Here is a 22005-nt window from a genome sequence, read left to right on the forward strand (position 1 = left end):
AACTGGGACCAAGTGGTAGCACTTAATTGCCAAAGACAAGCTGAGTGTGGTTACCATAATGGACAGCAGAGTCAAATCATCAGTCAGAATAGTCTGATTTGCGTAGAGCTATGGCATTGGGTGGTTGATCACAGTGTCCCTAGGAAGTAGCTGGCAGTCCACTGAATTCTAACCTGATCTGTCTAAGCAGAAGAGTTCTAGGTCTAGTGAACAGAAGTCTAACTAGAATCACAAAAACAGAGGGTCACGGCATCTCAGTCAATTCCCAGACTTACAATTTACAAGCCCAGAACCCCTTCAGTGAAGGAGAACCCAGGTTCTCCTGAGAAAGGACCCCACTACTTTGCCAACAATTTATACCCTTAATATTTCTCCCAGCCTTTCCCAAAAGGACCTAAAGCTTTTTTACCAGGATAACTGTGCATTGGGGAAAAGGAAATAATCAGACCTTTCAGGGACTATTGGACACTGGCTCTGAAATGGCATTAATTCCAGGAGACCCAAAATGTCATTGTGATCTACCAGCCAGTGTAGGAGCTAATGGATGTGGGGTGATCAATGGAGTTTTAGCTCGGATATATCTCACAGTGGGTCCAGTGGGTCCTTGAACCCATTCTGTGTTTTTTCCCCCAGATCCAGAATACATAATTAGAATAGACATGCTCAGCAGCTGGCCAAACTCTCATGTTGATTCCCTGACCTATGGAACCAGGGCTATTACAGTGAGAAAGGCCAAATGTAAACCACTAGAACTGCTTCTACCCAGGAAAATAAAACAGAAGTAGTACTGCACCTCTGGAAGGACTGCAGAGATTAGAGCCATCATCAAAGACTTGAAGTTGCAGGGGTGGAATTCCTGCCACATCCCCTTTGACTCTCCTATCTGGCCTGTGCAGAAGACAGATGGATCTTGCAGAATGACAGTGGTTCATCATAAGCTTAATCAGATGGTGACTCCAACTGCAGTTGCTCTGCCAGATGTGGTTTCATTGCATGAGCAAATTAACAGATCTCCTAGTACCTGGTTTGCAGTTATTGACCCAGCAAATGCTTTTGTCTCCATCCCTGTTAACAAAAACCACTAGAAGCAGTTTTCTTAAACCTGGCAAGGCAGCAATTTACCTTCACTCTTCTACCTCAGGGTACATCAACTCTGCAATTTATAATTTATAATTTAGTTCACAGGGATCCTGATCGCTTTGTCCTTTCATAAGAGATCAGTCCATTATATTGATGACATTATGCTGATTGGACCTAGTGAGCACTAAGCTTATTGGATACCAGACTTTGTGTGTCAGAGAGTGAAAAAGAAATCCAGCAAAAATTAAGGGGCCTTCTACCTCACTAAAATTTCTGGGGGTCCACTGGTGCAGGGCATGTTGAGCTATCTCTTCTAAGGTGAATGATAATTTGTTGCACCTGGTCCCACTAACAACCAAAAGAGACATAATACAAATGGGCCTTTTTGGATTTTGCAGGCAACAATGTCCTCATTTGGGTGTGCTACTCTAGCTCATTTACTGAGTGACCAGAAAAACTTAGTTTTGAGTGGCGCCCAGAACCAGAGAAGACACTGCAACAGGTCCAGGCTGCTCTGCCACTTGGGCCATATGATCCGGCAAGCGCAATGGGGCTTGAAATGTCAATGGCAGATAGGAATGCTGTTTGGAGCATTTGATAGGCCCATCTAGGAGAATTGCAGCTCAGGCCCTTAGGATTTTGGAGTGAACCCCTGCCATCCTCTTCAAATTACTACTCTCCTCTTGAGAAATAGCTTTGAGCCCACTACTGGGCTCACTAGAGAATGAATGCTTAAACATGGGCTGCCAAGTTACCATGTGACCTGGGCTGCCCATCATGAACTGGGTGTTACCTTAGTTATCAAACTCTAACGCTGGGAGTGCACAGCAGCATTCCATCATTACATGGATGTGGTATATACATGATCGGGCCCAAGCAGGCCCTAAGGCACAGTGGCCTAAATGCCCTTGATCCAACTCCTGCTACACTGCCTTCTCTCTCCCAGCCTGCATCTATGGCCTCTCGGAGAGTTCCCTATGATCATTTGACAAAGGAAGAGAAGACTCAGGCCTGATTTACAGACATGCAGGAACCACCCCAAAGTGGACAGCTGCAGCACTACAGCTTCTTTATGGGGCATCCAACAAGGACAGGGGTGAAGAGAAATCCTCCAAGTGGGCAGAACTTTGAGCAGTACTTCAAGTCCTTGGTTGTTAATTTTGCTTGGAATGAGAAATGGCTAGAGGTGTGACTGCATTGATTCACAGGCTGTGGCCAATGGTTTGGCTGGATGGTCAGGGACTTGGAAGGGCCAGGACTGGAAAACTGATGACAGGAGGCCTGAGAAAGTGGTACGTGGAGAGATTTTTATTAATTGGAGAGAAATATGGAAATAAATTTGTGTCCCATGTGAATGCTCACCAAAGGCTGACCTCAGCAGGGGAGGATTTTAGTGATCCCATCTGTGGATACCAGTCATCCTCTTTCCCCAGTCAGTCCTGTCAAAGTGGCTTCTGTGGCAGAGTAAAGGTTATGTGTGGGCTCAGTATCATGGACTTTCACTCACCACGGCCAGCTTGGTCATAGCCAGTGTTGAGTGGCCAATTTACCAGCAGCAAAGACCAACGCTGAGCTCCCAATATGGCACCATTCTCTGGGGTGACCAGCCAGAAACCTGGTGGCAGGCTGATTGCCTTGGACCCCTTCCACTATGAAATGGGCAGCATATTGTTTCTACTGGAATAAACGCTTACTCTGAATATGGTTTCACTTTCCTTGCATGCAATGTTTCTGCCAAAACTATTCTTCGTGAACTTACACAATATTGTATGCACCATTATAGTATTCTACACAGCATTGCTTCTGATCAAGGAACTCAATTTGTAGCAAAAGAAGTATGTCAGTGGGCCCATATTCATGGATTTCATTGGTCTTACCATGTTTCTTACTATCCTGAAGCAGCTGGCTTGATAGAATGGCCTTTTGAAGATTTGGTTATAGTGCCAGCTAGGTGGCAGTACCTTGCAGGGTTGGGGCAAGGTTCTCCAAGAAGCCGCTTAGGCTATAAATCAGCACCCAATACGTGGTGCTGTTTCTCTCATGGCCAGGATTCACATGTCTAGGAATCAGGGGGTAGAAATAGAAATGGTAATACTCACTGTTGCCCCTAGCGACCCAACTGCAAAATTTTTGATTTCTGTCCTCATGACCTTCTGCTCTGCTGGTCTAGAAGTGTTAGTTCCAAAGGAACAAATATTTCCACCAGGAGACTCAAAAATAATTCCACTGAACTAAAGTTAAGACTGCTGCCCAGCCAGTTTGGACTCTCCTGACTCTGAATCAAGACGTAAAGAAATTAATTACTGTGCTGGCTGTGGTAACTGATGCTGACCACCAAGGGGAAGTTGGGCTGCTGCTCCACAATAAAGGTGAGGAAGAGCCTGAATACAAGACATCCCTTAGGGTACCTTGTACCCTGTGATGAATGTCAATTAAGAAGTACAAAAACCCAATACAGGCATAATGGCCCAGTCCTTTCAGGAATGAACATTTGGGTCACCCCACCACGTAAAGAACCACAACCAGCTAAGGTGCTTGGGAAAGGCAAAGGGAATACAGAAGGAGTAACAGAAGTTATAAGCAGTTATGAAAACAAGAACTGTAATTGTCATGGCTATTTCCTACTTATTTTGTTATGAATATGTTGGTGTATGTATGTATGCATATATATATATAATATATATATATATATATATCATATATATAAAATATTTTTGTTTCTGTCATTCTCTTATCCCCTTATCATGTAACATAAGTTGTACTGACTTTACATCACAACATTTAAGTTATAAGACATCAAGGAGAAGAGTGAACATCACCTAAGGACTTTGCAACCTTTTCTGGGGGAAGGGTTCATGCGTTTTCAGTGGTACGGAGAAAAGTTGTATCATGTTAGGCAGAGGTATGACTTCACTACTGTCTTTACTTGGAGACTAAGGATGGTTTACAGAGATGGGTCTGGGTGCCGAGTTGACAATGGGTAGACTGTGATGGTTAGTTAATTTATGTGTCAACTTGGCTAGGCCGTGGTGCCCAGTGTTTAGTCAAACACTAGTCTAGATATTTCTGAGAAGGTGTGCTGTAGTTGCGATTAGCTTCTACAACAACCAGCTGATTTTAAGTAAAGGAGATTACTTAGGGTATGTGCCTCCATAATGTGGACAGGCCTCATGTGTCAGCTGAAGACCTTAAGAGCAACCTGAGGTTTCCTGGGGAAGAAGAATTTTTGCCTCAATGCTGCAGCATCAACTCCTGCCTGAGTTCTTCCACTGCTGGCCTGCTCCACAGAGTTTTGGCTTGCCAGCCTCCATAATCACAGCAATGAGCCATTCCTAAATAAATATTTATATCTACATCTCCTATTGGTTCTGTTTCTCTGGAGAACCCTGACTGATACAAATCAATAATTAGTTTTTAGCAGTTGGTGAAGACATTTATTTGTATTTTAATATTAAACAAGCTGAAGTCTAAGAGATTTGTCTAAGGTGATATAAATCGAAGGAGAGAAAAAAATAAGTTAGAAGGCAGAAATCTAGCTATTACTGCTAGCTATACAAAGAGATCATAAAGCAGTAACATTTTTATTAAACTGACCCATTAGTTCTACTTGAGATTATAGATAGAAAGAGTATGGATCCTCTAAAAAGACTCATTAGCTTTATTTTCATGTTATATGAAAATGTGTCTCATACTTTATTAAGATGTGGCCTAGAAGGAATTACTAAGCACATAAAATATCATGCAAATAATAATTAAGTCTGCCCCAAGAGTGATGTCATCCTAGAGGGAAAGGATGGTAGAAAGTTGTTCTACCCCTCTGAGGTGACAGAATGCTTTTTGCTCCCACCACCACTGTCTGGGTGCTCAACAAAACAAAACGAAACCACAGCAAACTAAACGATGATGCCAGCGCTCTCCATTCTTTCTTGCCATCGCCCTCAGTTATGTGACAGAATGGAAAAGCACTTGCAAGTTCTTTAGAACATTAGAGAAACATTAGAGATGTCCCATCATGCTGACATTGTTTGCCTTCTGGGAAGGGCAGCCTGTTGAGTCCACTCTGTTTGCCTTCTGGTAGGGTTTATGGAGTGTGTATATGTGTTTTTTGTTTTTGGTTTTTGTGTTTTTTTTTTTTTTTGAGCTGATTCCATTAGTTGAGATCTTCTGGGTGTGGAAGACTGGAAAAAAATATCCCATGTCTTTATGAGCAATGTGAGAATATGGCAATAAAAAAGGAAGGTGGTATCAGTGGTAGAATTTGGCAAAACAGAATCTGAATTTGCTGTGGGAATCAAATGTGCCCAGTGGCTCGTGGTCATTGTAATGCCACTCAAATCTCTACTTTGTACATCACCGGCCATGCTGTCATATTCATCTCTTGGCGTCCAGGAGCACTGTGTCAGCAGAGGGTAAATTCCCCCCACAATCCTGATTAGTTATGGTGAACTTTGCCCTCTAGGAGTGGTTATAGAACCCCCATGGCAAGTACAGGTGATTCACAAATTCTTTTCCATTTCTAGAGTTTATTACTATTTTAAAAATGAATTTTGGTTTAATGCCTTGCAGTTGAAATTCAACTTCTGGCTAAAACAGTTTTCTTGGGTTCCATCCATCATTCAGGTATGAAAGTGACACCTTAAAAAATGCTTTATATCTGTGTTTCTTGGTGGACACAGGAAAAAAACGAACTAGGAAATAAAACCTCCAGTCATTGAGAAGATGAATAAATACCATTTCACAAATGATCTGGCAATGTTAAGTGTCTTTTTTCTAAAACTGCAAAATCAAATCCCCTTTTAATATTTTATTAGAAGCCTCAGGGATATAAATTTTATATCTGTATCTATCTCATAATTCTTGGGATCTGGCCCTTGATGAACTCTCAAATTCTTAACAATGATTTCTAATTTTTTGTTCCAAATATTATGTTAAGCATTATGAGATTAACTTATTTATTCCTCCTTAAAACTCAGGATGGTAGATGCTATCATCTCTATTTTGCAGACACAGAGACTGAGGCATTGTAAGGTAAAGGAGCTTGCCTAAAATCTCACTGTTGGTAAATACAAGAGCCCTGATTTACACCTAGAAGCCATGCCTCAGACCCGCCTCTATGTTAATTGATTTGTGCCTTCTTTCTCCAAATTCAAGTTTCACTCACTATTGAAGCAAATTTGGCTCCTGCTGCCTCCTCTCATCCCCAGCTAGACCCTGAGTGCTCAATGCCACGTGCCCCTGGGCACCCAATGGGAGAAGCTGGCCAGTAGCAGCAGAGTAGAGGGACTGGGCACTCACTCACTGGTTTTATTTCTAGTGGTTACTAGTTGCCTGGCCTTGGACAGGGCACCTCACCCTCAGGACCTGCACATTCACTCCTGTACCCTCCACAAAGCCGAAATCTGGAAGTGCATTGGATGGAGTCTCATCCAGGACAAAGTCCAAGGGTTTCTGTAGAAGAACTGGGGAGCGGGGAGAAGTGGCCTGGCCTGTGGTGCCTCCTAGCTTTCCACAGACCAGGGTGGGGCCACCGTCCTGTCCCACTAGGGGGTCTGTGCTCTAATGGGCGTGAGGAAGAAGTTGTTGCCCTTGTCACCAGGAAAGTGACGCTTCAGCAGCATGCCCTCTTCCAAAAATAAGTTGCCCATAAAACTTCAGAATGCTGCTGTTTTGACAGCTGGGATCTGTGCTTTCAGGATGGGTTCGTTTTCAGCCTGACAATTACTCATCAGCCAAATGTCAGCTTTCCTCATCCCACAGAAGGCAGCCCAACTACAGGGAGTGGAGGAGAAGGTCTGAAGTCACAGCGCCCACATCAGACAGAAAGGGCCCCTCTGCCCAGCCAGAGCGCCAACACCAGTGCGGGGGTCAGGCAGAGCCGCCCAGCATGAGTGTCCCTGGGAGGAAGCGGGCCACAGCTGACCAGCTGACTGCCAGACTCCGCGGTGACTCATTCCTGGGGCATACAGGGTTTTCAAAGCACACAGGGATGTGTCACATGGGCCTGTGGGCCCAGTGATGCTTTACGAGTCATCCTCGTCTGCTGTGGCCACACGTGAGACTCAGCTCTGGTCTGAGGGTCTCTGCATGTTTGGGCCTGACACCAGCAAATGAGCCAGGTGCAAGCACTCCCTCAAGAGATCAGTGTGAGGACGAGGCCGTCTGTGGAATTCAGTACTGGCGAGGTCAGACCCAGCCCATTCTCACCTCCCATTTGATGTCAACAAATGCAGTGGAACACCACCCCACCACAGGTCAGGCTGGTGGGGCTCACCCACTAGTGTGTGATGGCAGGAAGGCATCTGTCTGTGTCAAAACTGGAAACATACTGGCAACAACTGAGATGTTGGTCACAGAGCCCACAGCAACCTCTTTCCCAGACTACATTTTCGAAACAGCGCAAGTAAAGGCTTGCTTACTGCAGTGAGCCCCATGGGAGAGAAAATAAATTCACATACCAGTGACTCTTCACTTTAGAAAAACCTGCCTGGTTGTCCTAAAGAACTTCATTCTCAAGATTTCTTTAGATTGTACATTCCTGGGTTTTCATTAAAAATATAACCATAATCCTATATATATATGTGCCTTTTTATCATCCATTCTCATATACATACATACATATATATATGCATGTGCGTGCACACACACACACACACACATACACACACACATATATATATACACACACATACTTTTAAATGGGTGAGGTGTAGATAATAAAGAACAAGTTTATCTGCAAATATATTTCCTATAACATCCTTGCTATGGGCCAGGCCAACATACATACTGTTGTTATGGGTCAGTCTGTGAGGTCTCCTGTTCCTTTCAGACCAAACCAGTTCCCCAAAGCCTTAATTATAAAGGTCATGCTATCCACGTGGATCTGGCCAAGTGGTTCTGTCATGGAGGCTCCAGCTGCAGCTGAGTCCAATGTAGAACCAGAAGGCAGACACTCGGGTGCACATACCCTCTCTGGGGCCAAACTCATGGCCTCCTGCCAGCAGCTACCCCAGACTTCTCACTTTGAGACTCCTGAACAAGTTAAACATACCTGCTGAAGTTATGGCCTCACATGTACTGGAGAGACCACCATGAATCAGCACATGGAAGCCAAGACAGCACTGACATAGAAGCTGAGAAGCAGAGTTCTTATCCTGGCTCCACCGCCAGTGCTGTGTGACCCGACAAGTCTCTCAACATCTCTGAGCCTCAGGAGCACCACTGAAAGTGAGTTTAATGAAAAGATCTATAGTGGTTCTTTTCAGTTACAATATTCTATTATTCTATGAAACTAAAACTATCTCATCCATAAGCAGAAAGTTAACTTTATTCTGACCCATAAAGCAAAGACTTTCTCATTAGTCACGGCAGTGAAAACTCATTAGCAGCAGTTTTTCCAACTATCACTAGATGCCTTCTATGAGCAAGGTGCTCTTCAGGGCCCTGAGACTTTCTTGAACTACATTTTGCAGCAGGACTGAGCACACTGGACAATTGTTTCTCCCAACATCCCGATGCTGCTGTGTGCCATGCAAGCTGATCTAGTCAGTTTCGTCCTATGTATTCTATTCAGTCTAAATAAAATGTTGGTCTAAATACACTAAATTGGTTTTGTGGCCCATGAACGGGTCATTTTCAAACATTAACAACAGGAGAGCATGACATGAAGAAGAAGCATGACAGTAGAAGAGTCACAGCATGGGACACAGTCCACTGAAGAGGAAGAGTAAAGATAGCCAGGGGCTCAGAGCTCAGGTAAAGGTAAGAGCACATCCTGTGTCCTTTGATCAGGTCTTAAATTCCACCCTCTGCCCAGCGCCAGACAACTCCAACTGCTGAGCAGTGAGTGGTTGACATGAGGCCCTTCAAGAGCTGCCTTACTGCCTCCTGGCTGCTCACGGGCTCCTCAGCCTTGAGACATAACCTCTGGCCTCTGCGCAGGCTGTTCCCTGAGCCTGGAAGTTCCTCCCACCTGTCAGACAGAGGCTCTCTCAGGAACTCTCCCAGTCTCCCAACCAGGCACCCTTCTCAGCCCCTTGGCCCCATCCCCAGGCCTGTCACATTCTATTGCAGTTGCCTGCTTACCAGTCCCATCTCTGTACTAGACTCTGTGTCTCTCTGAACAGGGCTGAAGCTTCCATCGCTATAGACCCCAGGGCCTACCACGCTGCCTGGCTCATACATGTGCTCATTGCAACAGCTGAGCGAGTACTTGAGTGACTTCTGGCTAGGTGGCCAGGAAAGGCTTTAAGGTCAGATGCTCATGGCTGTAGGATGGCCATGAGCTTCTTCTTCCCTTCTGAGCATGTCACCGCTGCTGATCACTGACTGTAGTCTCTGTCCGGGTGGCCAGGAGCCCCGTCGGTCAGAGCTTTCTCTCACAAGCACATGCTTGGAAGATCCTGGATCAAATTTCAGCAGAGCCACGCACTGTGAAAACACACAGGCACTGATGTTTGGGTCTCTGTGAACAGTGGGGCTGGGAGCTCCATCTCTTCTCCGGGGAAAATTCAATAACAGAAACAGCCTGCAGAATACTGCCAATTGCTTAAAAAACCCTTTTGCTGTACTTGGACATGTGCATATCTAGATGGGCTACCCAGAAATAGATTTGAAACTGATCACTGTGTTCTCGAGGTTGGGAAAAATCTGCTCAGTCGTAGTCATGGTGGGGCAGGGACATTGCACACTGCTGGCTCAGGGCACACACACCACATAGTTTGCCTGCTTGTGAGGAACGGGATTTAAACAGCCATCGTCTCAGCTCTTCTGCCAGAAATAGCAACTGTGGACATTTGCACCTTAACTGTAAATTGGGAAAAATTCAACTGGGAATATGGAAGGGTAAAAAAGTAACAGGTGCTTTTTCAGACCAGTGCTTTATTATTATAATTATTATTTGCTTTGTTTGAAAGGTGAGAAATGAAAACTACACATAACTCTTGGAAGGATGATGTACTTGTCTACCAGTCGGCGTTTGACACTGACGATTGCTGCTGTACCTATGGACACTTAATCTCATGAAGCCCATCTCATTTCCTACTTGGGAGCACAGCATAAACGGCTCCCTGTGCTGCGAGGAGTCTGCGCCCAAGCTCAAGCACAGTTGGGTACAGGCCGCTGTTGGCCTGTGCATTTCCACTGCCAGGCCCAACCTCGGGAGCGGTCTGAGCTAAGCTGACATAGCTATTGCTTTCCATCGGGTAGCAGGGCTTCCTTCCAAGGTGCCGTTCAACAGGGACACTTCGGGTGTGCCCTGGACTCAACTATTCCTTGCTGATGTAGAAGAATTGTTAGCAGAGAATAAACCTTGAGTTTAAGCAAAACACCTGCTAAATGTTGAGAGCAAACCCAGGGCTAGTTCTCATTAGCGACAGACACACTTAGTAGGGCAGAGATGACAAACAATGTCACTCTCTACGTAGATTCCTACAAACCTGACTCTCCTTAGTAATGAGCCACATTGAAGCCAGCCATATCTGTTTCACAACTAGAGAGATGAAATTTTGGGGCAAAAAAACCCAGAAATGTTTACAGAGCTATTATGGCTCTTCCCTTTTCAAATCTGTCCCATTTTTTCTCAGCATCTCAGAGGCCTACAGGGTCTTGTCTTCCAGGAAAAATGTCCAAGTGAGAGGGCGGGACCATACCCCACTTCCGCCTCCCTACAAGATCCAGCCACATCTGCTAATAAAGCTGCTGGTGGAAGGAAGCAGATCAAGGCATAAGCGATGTTCAGAGGAAGGTGTACACAAAATGCAGAGCGATTATTTCACTTCACGCCCAGGCACTATGATGGTCTCAAGGAGATTTAAGCTTTGTCAGCTGAGAGCTCAGCAGCAGTGGCTGTAACTGGGGCCTCTTCCACACCAGTTAGCAGCGGAACACTATTCCTCTGGACTGGATGAGACAGGTGGTAACAAGGCCTTAGCCTTGGTCCAGAGGCCCTGACGAGTCTGGTGTGCACATCTTTGCCGGGTTCCTAGACTCCCGCATATACAGGGTACTGAGTAGGTGGGTGTACCTCCAGGGGATCCTGGGCTGATGGACTGAACAGTGAAGGCTGGTTTTGCTATTGTCCCCAAAAGACATAAGAGGCTGTCCTCACTTTGAATATACCATCTAGTGTCGAGGGTCTCATCTGTACCCTGGCTAGCACACTCTAATCAAAAGACTGATTTTATACAGAAAGGTTTTAAAAGAGCCACAAAGTGAGGACAAGAAGAACATGAAAATAAGCCTTTCATACAACAAGGCTGATAAAAAAAGTAGTTCCTCGCTGAAGATTTAGGCCTGCACTGTCTACAGAGCCACAGGTAGCAGAGGGCCCTGAGCACTGGAGCTGTCTCACTGACTTTCTCATACGCTATTAAAGACTGAATGTGAAAAAAGATAAAAGAGTTCATCAACAACTTTTAAAATATAGATTACATGTTGAAATGATAATATTTTTGGATACTGGGTTTAATAGATTATACCATTAAAATGAATTTCACCTTTTATTTTTAAATTATTTTTTAACTTTTTAAAAAGGCGACTGCTAGAAGATTTTAAATTAGATATGTGGCTTGATTTATATTTTTATTGGACAGCACTGATTTAGAAATCTGGATTCTAATCTTGGCTAATCCAATGTCTAGCTGGGTGACAACTGAGGCGAGCCCACTGGACTCAGAGTTCCTTCATGGTTAAAAGAATAGCCGGAAATGCGATGCACACCAACCACCAGGCTGGCATCCTCTTTTCTTTTCTCCTCAGTAAACAGGCCTGTCCCATGTGGTTGAACAGGTTTTGGCCTGCACAAGGATGACACATTGAAGGGAGTGGGCGCTGTTCGCACTGCACATAAGTAGATTTGTATATTTATTATTATAATATCCTGGCACACGGCAAGAAGTATGTCGTTCTGACAAAATGAGTATATTACAATGATTTCCCAACAGATGGAACTAAAGCATCTTGAGAAGAAGACACATTTTGGTGATTTGCATAAAAACTGTAGTTGGACTCTGGTCAACACTACCAGGACTTGAGGCCTGCCTGAATTCCACTTCAAGGACCAGCTGCTTTGCTGGTTTGGCCTCCATGTCTATCATGTGCCCCATGCATCTGAGGGCAGGAACTCAGTGCCCACATTCAAGTCTTAATTGTACAAAGAGTTAAAATAACCAGCTGGGTCTGGGCCAAAGCTCACCCAGGATGGGCCACTTACCTTTTCATTTTTCTTCTCATCTGGTTTGCATCCCGTGTTGGTGGGGCTGGATGTTGACAGGCCACTGATGGCCCCCCCTCCAGCCTCCCCGTTGAGGTTGGCAGCATTGACGTTTGGAGGTGTGATGGCTGATGCTGCTGACATGAGCGGGATGACTGATCGGGGGCATGGGACCCCAATGACGGTCTGCATCGGGGACTGGTGGATGTGCTGCGGGGACACCATGGAGTGGGGCCTGAGGCTGGCTGTGGGCAGGCGGGATGGGGAGCTCTGGCTGCGCAGGGGCGACACTGTGGCGGTTGGTCGGTCCTGAGCCTGAGCTGAGTGGGCAGCTGGAGCATGGGGTTGGAGAGAGAGCGGGGTTGAAAGGTTAGTTTGCAACCTGCCATGCAGTTGTAATGGACTCTTTCCTGGGATTCGTCTGCCCAGTGCTCAGAGCCTCTCTCAAGTCTCTCCAGAACTGGGCACACTTCACAGGTAGAAGGCCTGAGGTGGAGCACCCCTGAGAATGCACTCTTGTCTTTCTGAAGCCCCGTAGCTGCGGATGCGCAGAACGACCCTCCCTCAGGAGGGGCATAAACATCGGGTCCCAGATGGCCACAATCAAGAACTCGTCCCAGTTTTCTATAAAGTCTTATAAATGGTTTTCTCTGCAGTGACAAACTAATAAGCTCAAAAGTTGTGTGTTTTTTTTTTAAATCACTCTTGCTAAAATGTTCATAAAAGTAAAGCCTGTAGAAGAGTAAATCCTTGAGGAAGCCTCAAGCTGCCCCGGAGTTATTAGACACCACTGTAAGGTGGTCATTGTCAACAGCTCGACTTGTTAGTCTAGACTCCAGACTATAATGGCTCAGTCCTTTGTTTCTCACACTTGGTACTTGACCTGGCTGAGCTAGGACTAAGTGCTGGAGACTGCTCAGCCGATGCAGATCCCAGGAGAAAGCAAGCTGATGTTTCTCTCTCCGCGGCACCCTTGAGGAAAGCATCTGCCTCCCACCGCAATTGGCCTGCACCTGGAAGCCATGGTTTCCGGAATAAGAGCCTCACAACTACAGATCCACCCACCTGCTGCCAGTAAAATGCTTCCTAAAGATGCTAGGCGTCTCAAGGCAAAACATTTGTAAAAATCTGTCATTTGAAAAGATAGCTCCTCCACCCAGCCTCCTTCCTTTTGACAGAGTGTGGGAGGAGCCTGCGGTATCTAAGGAGTGATCTGCCTTCTCCCAAACTCAGGCCACGCCCTGTTTCTAGGAGGTGAAATACAGAAAGGCTGATTTATGGTTTTAAAAAACTATTCAGGGTTTGGGATGGGTTTGGATCTTCACTCAACTTGGCTCCTTGTTTCAAAAAGAAGACCAGGTTAGGCAATTATGCAGATCGATAAAGCCACTGGGGTTATTTAATCATCCCCAGAGGTAATCTGTGACTTGGTCAGCGCTCCTGGGGCCATTTATCTGCCTCTTCCCTGCTGTCTGAACTCTCCTTCACCCCAGCCCACCAGCCCTGGGATGAGAGGTGACAGCTCAGCTAGAGGAGAGCAATCATGCTTGGGCCCTAGAACTGGTCTGCAGGGGCTGCTTGGCTCTGCTGGAGGGCCCACATAGCTCACATCCACCTCTGGCTGGCTCCCACATCACTGCCACATTGCCTTGCTAAATCGCATGCAAAATAAGAGAGGGTGTTCCAGAAAGTTCTAAGCCTAACTGCCATGCATTCTCTCTGACATCAACTAATCTCACCCCTTTTTCTTCTCAGCCACTCTGGCCCCCTAGCTGTTCCTCACACTTGCAGGCTCTCTCACCTCAGTGACTTGGTGCCCGCTGAGTCTACAGACTAACCTTCCCTCAGAGAGCTGCATGGCTGGACCCTTACCAGCTCCCAGGCAGCCACCTTCTCGGAGAGACCTGTCCTCACCGACCCACTGAACAGTGCAATCTGCCCTTCTGCAATCTCAGCCTCCCTTTCCCCACTATAATTTTTCTTTTCTCTAAAGGCACTTATTTCCTTTTAATTGTCTTTATAATATACCTCTTTATTGTGTACTAATTGTCCATTGTCTGTCTCCCTCCACTATAATGCAAACTCCATGAGGGCAGGACATTTGCTAACTTACATATTCCAAACATCTGGAATGGTGCCTGGCATGTAGTAGATGCTTAAAATTTTAAAAATATATGAATCAGTTTTTGAGAAAAGAGAACCTCACCTACAACAGCTCTACAGATTTCACAGAATTAAACCATTGGAGAAGAAAAACAAAATACTCTGTAAGAAAGAGAAGCGTGACACATTACATGGCTGGTAGGAGAATTTGGGATTCCATTGATCTTTAGTAGGATTCACCCTCAATTTCACCCTCCATGTATCACTCAGCCTGGTGCTGACCTAGAGCACTATCCCTCTAGTGAGCCTACTAGTTCACAATGCCAAAACAACCTACGCAACAGACATAGGCAGTTTGAAAAAAACGCTGTTAGTCCACAGTCACTGGTGTCCTCTTTCCTCTCTTTAAAGCTTTGGCATGTTTCAGTAACTCTGGATTCCATTAACCCAAAATTCCATTAGCCCATGCTTAGTTCAGTGCTGTCCCCAGTACCTAGAAATGTTCCTGGCATCCAGTAGGTGCTTTATAAAAAGTAGTTGAATGAATAAATGACCTAATTTATCGTCACCTTTCTCCTTTCTTTATTTTCAGGTTTACCACTTCCTACTTCCTGGGTGAAATGAAATACTGTAAACTCACACAGCTTCAGGCCAATCTCTCTCTCAGCTCATCCACATCTAGACCCACTCTTCCCTCTAGTCTCGAGGGTACGGCTCCCACCAGGTCAACCCCCTTACCCTCATCTCGTTCCTCTCCCCTGGCTCAGCCCTTTCTCCCTGTGTATAACGCCTCTATTAGCTTTCCTCCTGAAATTTACTAACCAAGGCAAGTCTCTCCCATTTAAAACATTCTCCTACTTCTATAATTTTTTTTTTTCCAGCTAGTATCTCCTTTCTCTACCTTTTTTTAATACTTAATATTCTTGAAATAGTGTCAACACCGGCTCTTTCTTACTTTTCATTCATTTCACTGTATGATCTATATTTGCTCTCAGGGCACTTTTCTTCTGTGCTGTGTGTTCTAGATAAATTCCCTTGTTCGGCTTTCTACTGTCACTAATTTCTATATTCAGTCTAGAGTTTATGACACCCACAGAGGTGTTGTATTTAAATAAATATATTTTGCTCTTTCCAAAATTTCAGGTTGATTCTTTTTTCATGTCCAACAGTTTCTGATTCATAGCTATCCGTATTTTTTTTTTCTTCATAAAACTCTGTTTTTTCTTTCTTTTTTGGAGAGTAGATGCTATCCCTCTTTTTCCTCTTAGAGGATCTTAAAGATACTGATATCAAAGGCTTTTTCAGATTTCTCTTTTATTTCCCTCTTATTTCTTAAGTTTTTTTGGATATCCTTTATGTATTAGTTTCCCTGTGCTTTGAGATTTTAGTGTGTGGCTCATCTCGATTGTATCTTCTTGCTGCAGTTTTCTGTCCTTGCATGGTCCTCTGGGACCTCATCACAGAACCAAATGTAATAAACTAGTTTGAGGTCTGGTCTAGCGGGGATGGTGCAGATTTAGTCCTCAGGCCAGAGCCAAACTCAGCTCTGTACCCAGAGAACTCTCTGTTCTCTCCCATACCTTGAGCAACAGCCCAATATTGACCATTCCCCAGAAACAGGCTGCAGCTATTAGAAGTAGGGTCACTAGTTCTGGGCCCCTGATACTCAGCAGGGGCTCCCTGTTAATATTCGACTGCAGGAGTTGAAAGTCAGCCAATACCACCTGCTTTTCATTCTGAGCCCAGTAAGCCAGCACTTCGACCCCACTTGCTGTTGTGTGTTCCATTTTGTTTAGACCTATAGAGCTGACTTTTTAAAAAATTAAAAACAAACAAGCAAACCTCTCTGTGTTTAGAACAGAGAAAGTAGGAGACTTCTACATAAACTCACTTTTCCGTACTGTTCAGTTCTTCATTCACATCCCAGTCTGCTGAAATATGGTTTCTCATGTCATCATTCCATCAAATATTATCTGGATAAGATCAATTATGACTCTGCCTGTCTTCAGAAAAAGTACATATTGATCTAGCTGTTTATCTTCACACCAATATCACACTGAGTTGATTACTATAGCTTTATAATGTCTTGAAATCAGTGTTATCCTTCCAAATATGTTGTTCTTTTCGAGATTGTTTTTGGCTACTCTATTGGCATGTAAGTCCTTTACATGCCAATATGAATTTGAGAACCAGACTGTCGATTTTTGAAAAAAAGTTGGGTGGGGTCTTGATTGGTATCCCATTGAATCTATAGGTCAATTTTGGGAGAGTAAACACCTTCACAATATTAATGAATGAAGTATCTCTCTTTACCTATTTAAGTCCTCAATTTCACTTAGCAGTATTTTATGGTTTCAGTGTACACGTCTTCCTCATTTTTTGTCAGATTTATCCCTAAGTAATTTACATTTATTATACTATTAAAATTGGTATCATTATTTTTAATGTCAATTTCCAATTATTTTATTACTAGTATGTAAAAACACAATTGATTTTTGTATATTAATCTTGTATCCTGCAACTTTGCTGAACTAACTAGCTCTTAAAAAAAAAGCTTTTAGTGTGTGTAAGTGTGGACTCCTTAGGGCTCTCTCTATGCCACGTACTCTGTAAATAGAGATAGTTTAGCTCTCTCCTTTCCAATCTGCATGCCCTTTATTTCTTTCTTTTGACTGACTGTTCTAGTTAGAACTTAGAGCGAATTATTGAATAAAAGTGGCACGAGTGGGCATCCTTGTCTTGATCCTGATCTCAGGGAGAAAGCTTTCAGTCTTTCACTATTAAGTCTGATGTTAGATGCCCTTTATCAGGTTGAAGAAGTTCACTTCTATTTTCTCATTTTCTGAGAGCTTTTATTAGGAATAGATATTGAATTTTGTCAAAAAAGTTTTCCACATCTATTAAACTGATGTTATCTTTATTTTTTATTGTGTTAATACAGTGAATTATATTGACTGTCAAATGCTAATTAAATCTTGAATTCCTGAGATAAACTTTACTTGGTTGTGCTGTATTATCTTTTTTATTTATTGTTGTATTTGATTTTTGTTTAAAATTTTTACATTTATGTTGATGAGTGATATTGGTCTGTAGTTTTCCTTTAGTGTCTTTGTGTGAGGGTAATGTTGGCCTTATAGAAAGAGTTAGGAAATATTTTCTCTTTTCTCAATTTTCTGGAAGAGTCTCCAAAGAATTGTTATAATTTCTTTCTTAAACATTAGGTATAATTGGCCAATGAAGCCACTTAGGCCTGGAGTTTTCTTTACAGAAAGTTTTTAACTAATTCAATTTCTTTAATAGACATAGACCTATCAGGTTATTAACTTTTTAAGTTTATTAATTTTTGTATTTCAAGGAATTTATCCATTTTGTTTAATTTGTTGAATTTACTGTCATCAAGGTTTTTATGTTTAAAAATTATTTAATGTGTTTATTAATCTTTCATAACTTTGTTTCAAAGGCATCAAGATTTTTTAAAATAATAATCCCTTATTATCTTGTAGAACCTAAAGTGATATAACTTCTATTATTACTGATATCAATGATTTGTGTATTCTCTATTCCTTATCTGTCTAGCTAGAGGATGTTTATCAATTTTATTATTGATCTCAATGAATCAAATTTTATTTTCAGGTTTTTCATCGATTTTTTCTATTGTTTTCTATTGATATTTTTATTGTTTTCTATTGCTTTCAAGTTCATTGATTTATGCACTGATCTTTTTCTACTTCCTTTGTGGTTCCTTTGTTCTTTTTCTTTTCTAGTTTCTTAAAGTGAAACTGAAGTTAATTGATTTGACTTTCTTCTTTTTTTCTCTTCTAATGTAGGTAATACAGGTATTCAGTGATTTAAATTTTCAAATTTTGATATACTGTGTTTTCGTTTTCATTCAGTTCAAAATACTTCCTAATATTACTTTTGATTTCCTCTTTGATCCATAGGTTATTTTGAAGTGTGTTATTTTGTTTTCAAATATTTGAGGATTCTTTGTGTTATTATTTCTAATTCAACTTTATACAGTTTGTATGACTTGATTTTTTTAAAATTTGAGATTTAGATATCATGATCCAGAACATGCTCTATCTTGGTAAATGTTCTGTGTGCACTTGAAAAGAATATGTATTTTGCTGTTGTTAGATGGAGTATTTCATAAATATCAATTTAATCAAGTTGGTTACAGTGTTGTATTCATGTTCTATATTCTTAACATTCTGTTTACTGTATCAATTATCAAGAGAAGTATTGCAATCTCTGCTTAAAGTTGTAGATTTGTCTATTTATATCTCCTTGCAGCTCTATTAATAATTACTTATATTTTTGATTTATTTCCGGCTTTATTGAAATATAATAGACAATTAGCTGTTCATATTTATATTGTACAATTCAATGAGTTCTTTTGATTATAGTTGGCATACAATAATGTGAGTTTCAGTTGTACAGCATAGCGATTCGAGATCTATATAACTCACAAAGTGATCACCCCACTAAATCTAATATCCCTCTTCACCCTTACATATTTTATTACAACATTGTTGACTATTGTCCTTATGCTACACTTTATATCTTCATGACTATTTTGTAACTATCCATTTGTACTTCAGAATCTCTTTGACCTTTTTACCATCCCCCCTAAACTCCCTCTTGTCTAGTAGCTCTCAAAATATACTTTGTAACTATAAGTTTGTTTACATTTTTGTTGTTGTTTATTTTGTTCTTTAGTTTCCACATGTACGTGAGATTATGTAGTATTTGTCTTTCTATCTGATTTACTTCATTCAGCGCAATACCCTCTAGGTCCATCAAGGTGATATTTTTTTCATCCCCTTCCTTTTAAAGTCTGTGTGTGTCTTTTAATCTGAAGTGAGTTTCTTGTAGGCAGCATATGTAGGGGTCTTGTTTTCATATCCATTCAGCCACCTATCTTTTGGTTAGAGCACCTAATTCTTTTCCATTTGAGGTACTACATTGAGATATGTAGTTATTACCATTCTTTATTCATGTTTTTGATACAAATTTTTCTTCTTAAAGAAGTCCCTCCAACATTTCCTGTAACACTGGCTTGGCGTTGATGAATTCCTTTTGCTTATTTTTGTCTGGGAAGCTCTTTATTTGTCCTTCAACCCGAAATAATAGCTTTGCTGGATAAAGTATTCTTGGTTGTAGATCCTGGGTTGTCATCACTTTGAATATTTTGTGCTAAGCCCTTCTGTCTTGCAAAGTTTCTTTTGAGAAATCAGCTGCCAATCTCATGGGTGCTCCCTTGTAGGTAACTAATTGCTTTTCTCTTGCTGCTTTTAAGATTCTCTCTTTAACCTTTGGCATTTTAATTATGATATGTCTTAGTGTGGGGCTCTTTGGGTTCATCTTTTTTGGGACTCTGAGCTTCCTGAGGTTGTATGTCTATTTCCTCCAGCAGGTTAGGGAAGTTTTCCATCATTATTTCTTTAAATAGCTTTTCAACTTCTTGTTCTCCTTCTTCTCCACAGGTACCCCTATGACACAGATGTTTTTACATTTAATTTTGTCCCATAGGCTCCTTAAATTATTATTATATTCTTGGCTTCTTTTTTCTTGCTGTTTTGAGTGTCCTTGGCTTCCATATCCTCTATATCGGTGGTTCAATCCTCTTCTTTACTCACTCTGTTGATTCTCTCTAATATACTCTTCATCTCAGATAATGTACTCTTTATTTCTGACATTTAACTTTTACGTATGTTTTAATATTCCAAAGCGGATTGTTTTTATTTTTGTTTAAACACTCAGTTATATTTCACAGATATTTAAATAATAAAAATATCTTACATATTTATGTATATAGCTACTATTTGTAGTGCTCTTCATTCCTTTGCATAGACCCACATTTCCATCTGGTATCATTTCCTTCTTCCTAAAGAACTTTGTTTAACATTTCTCATAGTGTGAGTCTATTAATGATGAAATCCTTTAGCTTTACTGTCTGAATAATTCTTTATTTTGCTTTCATTTTTGAAAGATATTTTTTTCTGGGTAGAGAACTCTAACAGATTTATTTCTTGTAGTACTTTTCTCGGTTCTCAAATGTCTCCTCACATAAAGTGTTTCTGACAAGAAATCTGCTATCATCGTTATTTTTTTTCCTATTTTACGTAACATATCTTTTTTCTCTGGCTACTTTTAAGATTTTCTTTGTCATAGAAAATTTTATCTATGTAATTTGAACAATTTGATTACATTTTGCCCTCGTGTAGTTTTCTCCATGTTTCTTACACTTGGGGTTCACCAACTTTCATTGATTTGCAACTTTTTAGTTTTCATCCAATTTAGAACAATTTTGGCCACTATTTCTTCAAATAATTTTTCTGTCTCATTTTTTCCTCCCCTAATTTGGGGACTCTAGTCACATGTATATAAAAGCCATCTGAAGATGTCCTATTGCCCACTGATGTTTTTCATTTTTTAAGATTCTCTTTTAGCTCTGTGTTGCATTTTTCATAGTTTTTTATTGCTATATCTCCAAGTTCACTAATATTTTCTTCCGCAATGTCTAATCTCTAGTTAATTCCTTCAAGTATATTTTGGTCTCACATGCTGTAGTTTTTATTTCTAGAAGTTTGATTTGGATCTTCTAAAGATCTCCTAAGTCTCTACTTAACTTTCTAAGCATGTGGAATGCAATTATAATACCTGTTTTAATTTCTCCGTCTGCTAATTATAACACTTGTGTTGGTTCTGGGTTAGTTCTGATTGATTGATTAATCTCTTCATTATCAGTCATATTTTCCTGCTCTTTTGCATATCGGATGATAGCACTGGCAGCACTTATCCTTTCTTTCATTCTTGTCCTGGTGCCGGGGAGTTTCTTCACATGCATTTGCTGATTAGGTCTCAGTATACTACTCAAGAGGGATGCTTTGCATTCTCTGAGGTTTTCCTTCCGTGTGCCTCATTCTGGAATTTCTCTCCAGGCAGTGTGCTGTGACCTACCTCTTTGTTTCACATAGATCATTGTCCTTGGTTTTCTAATATCTAGTGTCTCACAAACTGTTGTTTTATAAACTTATTTTTTTTTTCAGTTGTTTCTAGTGAGAGGGTAAATCTCATCCTCGTTACTTTACCTTGGCCATAAGAAGAAGTCTAGTTTTCATATGAACCAGAAATAGCAATTCTAGGTATTTATCCAAGGAAAATGAAAACGCTAATTTGAAAAGATATATGCATCCTCCTGTTCATTGCAGCATTATTTACAATAGCCAAGATGAATGCAATTTAGATGTCCATCAATAGAGATATGAATAAAGAAGATGTGATATACATACCATATATACAATGGAATATTATTCAGCCATAAAAAGAATGAAATCTTGCCATTTGGGACAACATGGATGGACCTAGAGGCTATTAACGCTAAGTGAAATAAGCCAGACAGAGAAAAACAAATACCATATGATTTCACTTCTATGTGGAATCTAAAAACACAAAAACAAATGAATAAACAAAATAAAATAGAAACAAGACTCAGAGATATAGAGAACAAACCGATGATTGCCAGAGGGGAGGGAGGTGGGTGAATGGGTGAATAAGATGAAGGGGAAGAAGAGGTACAAAATTTCAGTTTTTTATATATATATATATAT

General features: G+C 41.5%; 1 protein-coding gene across 7 annotated transcripts in view; it reads right to left on the reverse strand.

Annotated features, from left to right (window-relative positions):
* The window catches only part of SH3RF3 (SH3 domain containing ring finger 3), a 355405-nt gene that overhangs the window by 38160 nt on the left and 295240 nt on the right, over nucleotides 1–22005 (reverse strand). For all 7 annotated transcript variants that reach the window (XR_003046998.1, XM_015591254.2, XM_015591255.2 and 4 more), the window contains one exon: nucleotides 12290–12621. Coding sequence is in view for 6 of the 7 variants with exons in the window: in XM_015591254.2 (XP_015446740.1) it covers nucleotides 12290–12621 (332 nt within the window). In the remaining variant the exon portion in view is untranslated. The remainder of the gene's footprint in view (nucleotides 1–12289; nucleotides 12622–22005) is intronic.

The sequence above is a fragment of the Pteropus alecto genome, unplaced genomic scaffold (assembly GCF_000325575.1).
Source record: "Pteropus alecto unplaced genomic scaffold, ASM32557v1 scaffold55, whole genome shotgun sequence".
Lineage (NCBI taxonomy): Eukaryota > Metazoa > Chordata > Mammalia > Chiroptera > Pteropodidae > Pteropus > Pteropus alecto.